The 8,368-nt window shown below is 42.5% G+C and overlaps 1 protein-coding gene across 1 annotated transcript; it reads left to right on the top strand.

Moving 5' to 3' along the window:
• The first annotated feature begins 1,082 nt into the window (after nucleotides 1-1,082).
• Nucleotides 1,083-4,901, top strand: LOC139784408 (uncharacterized). The gene is made up of 2 exons (XM_071723573.1): nucleotides 1,083-1,252; nucleotides 3,875-4,901. The coding sequence occupies exons 1-2, from the start codon at nucleotides 1,083-1,085 to the stop codon at nucleotides 4,899-4,901; spliced, it is 1,197 nt and encodes a 398-aa protein (XP_071579674.1).
• The last annotated feature ends 3,467 nt before the right edge of the window (nucleotides 4,902-8,368 follow it).

Below are 8,368 nucleotides of genomic sequence, written 5' to 3'. Positions count from 1 at the left end.
GTGAATACGAGCTGGGTTTAGCGACTTTTGAGACGTACAATTCGATACCGAACGTTACGTCCGCGAACAATCCTCGCTTCTACTTCGGCGAGGACGACCGGAGAATCGTCGTTCCGGAAGGATCGTACGAGCTGCGAGCCGTGAACAGATATCTGCGCGCCGCTCTTCTTTATCGCGAACGTCGCGCGCGTGAGAGAGAAAAAATTAAAGAGAAAGGAGCAAAACTGCAGACCGATGACGCTGGACGGGTAAAAGATAAAAACCGAACGGAGAAGGACGACGGTTATCACATATACGAGGACGAAGACGACGATGACGATGACGGTTATGGTATATACGAGGACGACGATGAGAACGACGACGATGATGACGGCGGTGATAGAACGACACTCGCTCTTCGCGCCAACGAGAATACCATGAGGAGTGAGATAAAGTGCGCCTACAGAGTGAATTTTACAAAACTAAACAACATCGGTTCTCTTTTGGGTTTCTCGCGCGATCGTGTCCTAAAACCGAACAAATGGTACTTTTCCGACGGACCCGTTGACGTCATGAGCGTGAACATAATTCGCATCGAATGCAGCATCACCACGGGAGCGTACAGCAACGGACGCTCGGTGCACGCGATACACGAATTCGCGCCGAAAGTTCCACCGGGATATAAACTGTCGGAGACTCCGACGCAGATCATTTACCTCCCGATCGTCGCGCGAAACGTCACCGATATCACGGTGCGAGTCGTGGATCAGAAAGATCGCTTGATCGACTTTCGCGGTGAGGAGATAACGATTAAACTGCACATACGTCGTCGCAGTTAGTGTGTGTGTGCGCGATACCTACACGACCTGAAAAAAAAAGAGCGAGAGGAGGGATGCTCGTTCTGAATGGATCTAGCGCGAATTGTTGTGCGAACGAGCGAGCTAGCCCGTTCTACGACGAGATCGGAAGCGTGGGGAAGAGAAGAGGTGAAAGAGGAAGGAGAGCCGTTCTCAGCAACGCCAACGTCAGGTTCCTACGATCGTTGGGTCTCGCCGTGAGAAACGCGTCGCCGCCGCGTCGTTTCCACATCGAAAGAAAAGGTCATGGCCGACATCCTGAGTATCGGCCGTGAGCCGATTTTCGACGAGCGCATCGTTGGAATCGAGACTCACACGTATAACTCATACGTCAACACAACGTTCGGGCACAACGACGAGATACGAATACCCATACAGCAGCAGGATCTTTATACGCTGCCGTGCGACAGTTTCCTGTACGTTGAGGGGCGACTCTACGACGACGGCGCGACGACGCACTATGGGACGTTTCGCCTATTTTCTGGCCAAAAATGGCAAAAATCAAAGTCGAAGTTCGTAATGTTTAACGATTGGAAAAGTTTCTATAAACATTAGTGAGACACGGGGAAAAATTTAAGATCATTTGTTCCACGCAAAGTATTTCTTCTGTCGCATTTTGTGTTCGAAAGTGTGTAAAAATGTACCTTGAAATCACGAAAGATTATTGTTACTTTGATCTTTTTTTTCTCCTCCAATGTTGAAGACGTACAAATCACTGCTTGAAATACTTTTTTAGCATAAGTTAATGCTTAAAAATAATAAGAATAAATTAAGCTTTGGCCATTCTGGAGGAGAGAACTTTAAACTTGAATTAGAAAAAAGTAATGATTTTATCAGTTTCTGATGTTTAAAAGACTAGAACTTCCGAATAACAAACAATAACAAGGCGTTCTTTGGCTTGAATATTAGGTGGGACTCTACTCTTCCTAAAACCGTTTCGTAAATAACCGCCTCCGGGAGATATAATTTTTTAAAGTAAAGACAATCGACTATTTTTTTCTAAACAAGTTCGTGATTATGCTAAGCGATATCACAGTGGGACGTTATATAAGGGTTTTTGAGGTTGCTGATTTTGAATATGACATTAAAAATTAGAAATACAAAATAGCGGATTTAATATGGCGCCCAAAAATATAAAAAACTGCTTCTTTGCATAAAAATGAAACCTAGGGGGTTTCTAAGGGGTTTTTAAGGTCGCTGATTTTGAATATGACTTTAAAAATTATAAATACAAAATGGCGGATCCAATATGGCGCCCGACAAAATTATAAAATTGTCGATCAAAACTTGAAATTGAAAATGACTGTTAAAACTTATTAATTAATAACGACTTATTCAATATTTTTGTCTTCCATTTCTATATCAAGATCGTCTAAATGAAATACTATATTTTCAAGCTTGAAGTTGCACTCGTCTTCGTCTTCAGTTTCGTTAGTAACATCTAAAATATCATTATTTTTTAAATTAATGTCAAAGTCTGTATCATTAATAACTAATAAATCTATAACCTCTGGTGGAAAATGTTTACGCTTTCTTGTATTAATTCTTTTTTGTAAGCTAATACTTGAAATTATAATATCGGAACTTGCTAAGGCACGTTTAAACATATCTGTCAAATTATTAACTCTACTTGTTTTTCATCTATCTATCTATCTATGAAACGTAAGCGGTGTCCGAGGGGTTTTTGAGTTCGCTAAATTCTAATTTGAAATCAAAATAAATGTATATAGAAAGTATATAGAAGAAATGCAAAGTATATAGAAGAAATGCAATCTTTATGATGTAAATATGTGTATTTCGTGCCATGTGAGTATGTCATCCATTCCTAATCTTTAAGATCTCCGGTAAAGGGCTACAGCCTACTCGTGATGATTCCTAAATGGAGGGTAAGGAAGAGCCCCGGTGCTGTAAATAAACCCTTACCTGATGAAATTTAGGATGAAAGAGCAGCACTGAGGAGAATGGATGAATATACACACAAAAAACAAGTAGAGTTGATAATTTGACAGATATGTTTAAACGTGCCTTAGCAAGTTCCGATATTGTAATTTCAAGTATTAGCTTACAAAAAAGAATTAATACAAGAAAGCGTAAACATTTTCCACCAGAGGTTATAGATTTATTAGTTATTAATGATACAGACATTGACATTAATTTAAAAGATGAAGATATTTTAGATGTTACTAGCGAAACTGAAGACGAAGACGAGTGCAACTTTGAGCTTGAAAATATAGTATTTCATTTAGACGATCTTGATATAGAAATGGAAGACAAAAATATTGAATAAGTCGTTATTAATAAATAAGTTTAACAGTCATTTTCAATTTCAAGTTTTGATCGACAATTTTATAATTTTGTCGGGCGCCATATTGAATCCGCCATTTTGTATTTATAATTTTTACAGTCATATTCAAAATCAGCGACCTCGAAAACCCCTTAGAAACCCCCTAGGTTTTATTCTTATGCAAAACAAGCAATTTTATAATTTTGTCGGGCGCCATATTGGATCCGCCATTTTGTATTTATAATTTTTACAGTCATATTCAAAATCAGCGACCTCGAAAACCCCTTAGAAACCCCCTAGGTTTCATTCTTATGCAAAACAAGCAATTTTTTATATTTTCCGGCGCAATATTGGATCCACCATTTTATATTTATAATTTTTAAAGTTATATTCAAAATCAGCGACCTCGAAAACCCCTTAGAAACCCCCTAGGTTTCATTCTTATGCAAAACAAACAATTTTTTATATTTTCCGGCGCCATATTGGATCCGCCATTTTATATTTATAATTTTTAAAGTTATATTCAAAATCAGCGACCTCGAAAACCCCTTAGAAACCCCCCAGGTTTCATTTTTATGCAAAACAAGCAATTTTTAATATTTTTGGGCGCCATATTGGATCCGCCATTTTGTATTTCTAATTTTTAATGTCATATTTGAAATCAGCGACCCCAAAAACCCCAATATACAGACGTTCATCTCATAAAAACGAATCTTTGATATTTTGGCCAAAAAATAGGCGAAACGTCCCATAGTGCGACGGAGGAGCAATACGCGAAATTAGTTAACAACTGCGTCGCGTTTATGTTCGAGGAAATTCGATACGAACTCGACGGTGTGGAGATCGACCGGTGTAGAAACGTTGGAATAAAGAACTACGTGTCGCTAACCGTCGAACGAGCCAGAAGATTGCAGAACGCCGGATGGAGTTATCCAACAAACGAATCGAATCTGAACAGCGCATCCCATCAATTCAACTTTTGCGTACCTTTGAACAATCTGTTGGGTTTCTGCGAGGACTATAAACGCGTGGTGATAAATGCGCGACACGAGCTTATCCTGATACGCGCTCGTAACGACGTCAACTGCGTCGTAGATCCGAAAAAAACCGTGCCGAGAGATCCAGCCAAGGATCCTAAAATTACGTTGCTGAAAGTGCAATGGCGTATGCCTCACGTGGCGTCAAACGACGTGACTAAGCTATCGTTGTTGCGAACGTTGGAGAGCGGACGATTTCTGAGCGCGGGCTTTCGCTCTTGGGACCTGTACGAATTTCCCCTGCTGCAGAACACGACCAAGCATTCGTGGGCCGTGAAAGCCGCGCCGCAATTGGAGAAGCCGCGATACGTCATATTCGCGCTGCAGACCGGACGGCGAAACGAATTCACGGAGGACGCCTCGAGGTTCGATCATTGCGCGCTCACCAACGTGAAATTGTATCTCAACTTGGAATTCTATCCCTACGACGACGTGAACGCGGATTTCGAAAGCGACAAGTTTGCCGTGCTGTACGAGATGTACGCGAAATTTCGAGGAGCGTACTACGGGGACAGTCGCGACGACGCGTTCTTCTCCCCGCGCGAATTCGCGCAAGTAGCTCCGCTCGTGGTAATTGATTGTTCCCGTCAAAACGATTCGGTGAAGAGCGCCACCGTGGACGTGCGCATCGAATTCGAAAACAAGGAAAACGTTCCGCCGAAAACCACCGCCTTTTGTCTCATCGTTCACGATCGCGTCATCGAGTACAGTCCGCTGACCAACGTGGTGCGCAAAATTATCTAATGGAAAATGCGGTTGTAGGATACCGCATCCCGGAAACGAGGGATATATAAATTCAAGGATCCTTCCATTGTTCCTCAGACTTTGTTAGGAACGAGCAGTTTAAGCACATCCTTAAACGAACATTATTACATATTTCTTTCCAACGCGCGCTGACTCAATGACCACAGCAGCAACGACGACGACGATCTTCGTCGACCTACAGGGATTCGTAGTGGGCGACAGATTCGTCGCGAAGGAGGTGGCCGTGCTGCGAAGCGAGACGCGCGTTCTGGCGCATCACGTGTTTCGCGCGCCGATGAATTGGGATCTGCTGACGAGCGCCGAGAAGGCAAGGGCCAGCTGGCTGATGGCGAACCATCACGGCCTCCGTTGGGAGGATGGGGACACAGACTATCGCCTAGCGAAGACCATTATTCGACGCGCGGTGTGCGACAACCTGGAAGAAACGTGGGAGAGAGAAGAGACGCCCGGCGCGCGAATCTATGTAAAAGGTCTCGAGAAGAAGAGGTGGCTGGAGGAGATTCTCGGCGACGTCGACGCTACGATTGGGGCCATCGACGCCGAGTACGACGACATCGATCGGTTGGAGATTCTTCGCGCCGATCGCGCGTTTCGCTGCGGACGTCATCAACGGTGCTGCGCGATGGAGAACGTGATGAAGTTGCGCGACTGGTGGATCGAGCGACGCGAATGTCTCTCCAACATCGATTCCACAGATTAAATGTAAAAAACATATTACTCGTATGGCATAATTGCATTTTTAATGTATTGCTCATTTTTTAATTGTATTACTTATTTTTTATTGTATTAATCATTTTTTTTATTCCATATGTATCCGTCTATCTATATTGTATTTATTCATTTTTTTACACCATCATGTATATCCTTCTATCCATATTGTATTAAATAATAAACTGATGTAAAATCGACGAACAATGCGATATTCCTTTTCTTCACATACCTATACCCCGTATTCTATGTATATATTATAAGCTGTCGGTACGTAAAAATGGTCGGTCGCGGGAGCGCGATAATGCCGAGTGCGTAAAAATGGCCGTTCGCGGAAACGTGATATTTTCAACGAGATAAACAGAGAGAAACGAGAGCGCGAGACAGGAGGGAACGATAGCGTCGAACGCGAGACGGGTGGAAGCGATAGCGCGATACGGAAACGAACGAGAACGCCGAGACGCTCCAGCGTGAGGCGTGGATAGGAGCGCGAGTGAGCGATAACGCCAAGCGTGCGATTGGATGGGGTAGGGAGCGGTAAAGGAAACGCGATATCAATAACAGAAGCGTACACTGCAAAACATATCCTTTTTATATAAAGGAAAAGGACACTTCTATTTTATAACGAAATATACAATGTTAAAACGGATTTCTTTCGTATCCATTTTATTTAAGTGTGACTGACGCTATTCTTAACGTGACACTTTATATATAATATATATTTTAAAATCCTTAAGACTGGTAGTGATTATTGTTAAGACAAACGTTATAACGAATAATGTAAAAGGACATGGTCATTGGTTGCGGTTTTAAAGCGGACCAAAAATAATATAACTATGGTGGAGGTTATTTTTTATAATATTATTATTTTTCATATATTTGTACATATTTTTTCATATATTTGTAAATATTTATTAAAATTTATTAAAATTTATTTTTTGTTTTTACACTTTTTATTTACTTTTGGGAGGGCCAACTTTCAGGGACGTCGTCGTCATCGATGTTGATCACTCTATTATCCTCTCGATTTCCACGCGATTCCCCTCGTCGTCGTCATCGTCTCTCTCTCTCGCGACCGCACCGTCCCGCCGGTCCCGCACCTGGCTCCTCGATCGGTGAAGCCAGTCGCGCAACATCGCGATGCATCCCGCGAACTTTGGTAACGAACAATCGTATTTGGTTGCGCGACTTCTTCATCAGGGAGGCGATGATGGCTCTACACAAAATATGAATATAATTAATATAAATATAAATATAAATATAAATATAAATATAAATATAAACATGAATATAAATATAAATATAAATATAAATATAAATATAAATATAAACACTGTCATGTAATTATGTTTAATAAATCTACTTACGTTCGCTCCAACATTACGGAGTCCTCCGTCAATGCGAACAGTTAATTGTATGCAGGCGGGAACTTTTTCTGTGATATTTCTTAAACGCAGCTGCAGCTGCACGCACCAAATCGGAATACTCGTCCACCGCTCTCGCCAGGGACGTGGTGTGAATTTGCAATAAATTGACGATACTTTTTATGTCATTTAGTTTTTCCATCGTCTTTGTTTCACTACGTTTAAAAGAGACTGTCGTGTTAAAACTGTGATAGACTACACCCAAGTCTAGACTCGAGTTCTTTATATACCGAGAAAATGTGACAAAAGAAGGATATTGCGGTAAAAAATGTAATAAGAATAGCATTTTGCATCGAAGAAAAAATGCATCGAGGAAAAAATGCATCGAGGAAAAATGCATCTTATCAAACCGACTCATCCGCCGGAATCGTCGACGCAATTTTTTCCACCCGAAACTCCTACCACGACCCTATCCACGCCGAGGAATGCGACAAAAGTAGGATATTGCGGTAAAAAATGTAATAAGAATAGCATTTTCGCATCGTGGAAAAAATGCATCTTATCAAACCGACTCATTCGCTGAAATCTTCGACGCGCAATTTTTTCACCCGAAACCCCTACCACCACACCTATCCGCGCCGAGGAAATGCGACAAAAGAAGGATATTGCGGTATTTTGCATCGAGAAAAAAATGCATCTTATCAAACCGACTCATCCGCCGGAATCTTCGACGCAATTTTTTCCACCCGAGACCCCGCCACCACCTATCCACGCTATCGCTAACGAGCGTCCTCGCGTAAACATTCACATCCGGAACGCTCATCGCGATCGCGCTCAAACCGCAACGCACCGTCATCAACAGTTCCACCGTCTCTCTCTCTCTCGCTCTCGACGATGTGGCTCACACGCGTCATCGCGTTAACCGTGTGTTTTATCGCTGTGAGGTGCATCAATCCCACGGAGGAGAATTACACACTCGCATTCGATTACCTGCAGAAATACGGATATCTGACCGAAGATGTGGACGCGGTTCCGGCTCAGAGACGAAACGACGTTCTTCGCAAAGCTGTCGAAGATTTTCAGAAATACTACGATTTACCCAGCGACGGAACGCCTAACAACAAAACGCTGCAAATGATGAGTAACCGCGATGCGGTTTTCGAGATTTCCTGAAGCATGGAACGAGAGCGAGTTTATCCAAATGGCCAAAGACGCACTGACGTGGATTTTTTCGTAGCCACCGAGAACGAGTTAAACACGGCGCGGGCCGCGTTTGACCTGTGGTTGCAGCATTCAGCATTGACGTTCGAACGCTCCGAAACGAATCCTGACATTATAATATCTTGGCGACGCCTACGTCACAGTAACACGAAT

Source organism: Temnothorax nylanderi, unplaced genomic scaffold, assembly GCF_030848795.1.
Source record: "Temnothorax nylanderi isolate EJ_2023f unplaced genomic scaffold, tnyl_v1.0 TNYL_tig0623_pilon, whole genome shotgun sequence".
Classification (NCBI taxonomy): domain Eukaryota; kingdom Metazoa; phylum Arthropoda; class Insecta; order Hymenoptera; family Formicidae; genus Temnothorax; species Temnothorax nylanderi.
The sequence above is the reverse complement of the archived record's forward strand: the minus strand, read 5'-3'. Positions and strand labels throughout refer to the sequence as shown.

Coding starts and splice junctions, on each gene's coding strand:
- LOC139784408 (XM_071723573.1), top strand. CDS start 1,083: ATGGCCGACATCCTGAGTATCGGCCGTGAGCCGATTTTCGACGAGCGC. Junction 1,253..3,874: donor CTGCCGTGCGACAGTTTCCT/GTACGTTGAGGG, acceptor AACGTCCCATAG/TGCGACGGAGGAGCAATACG.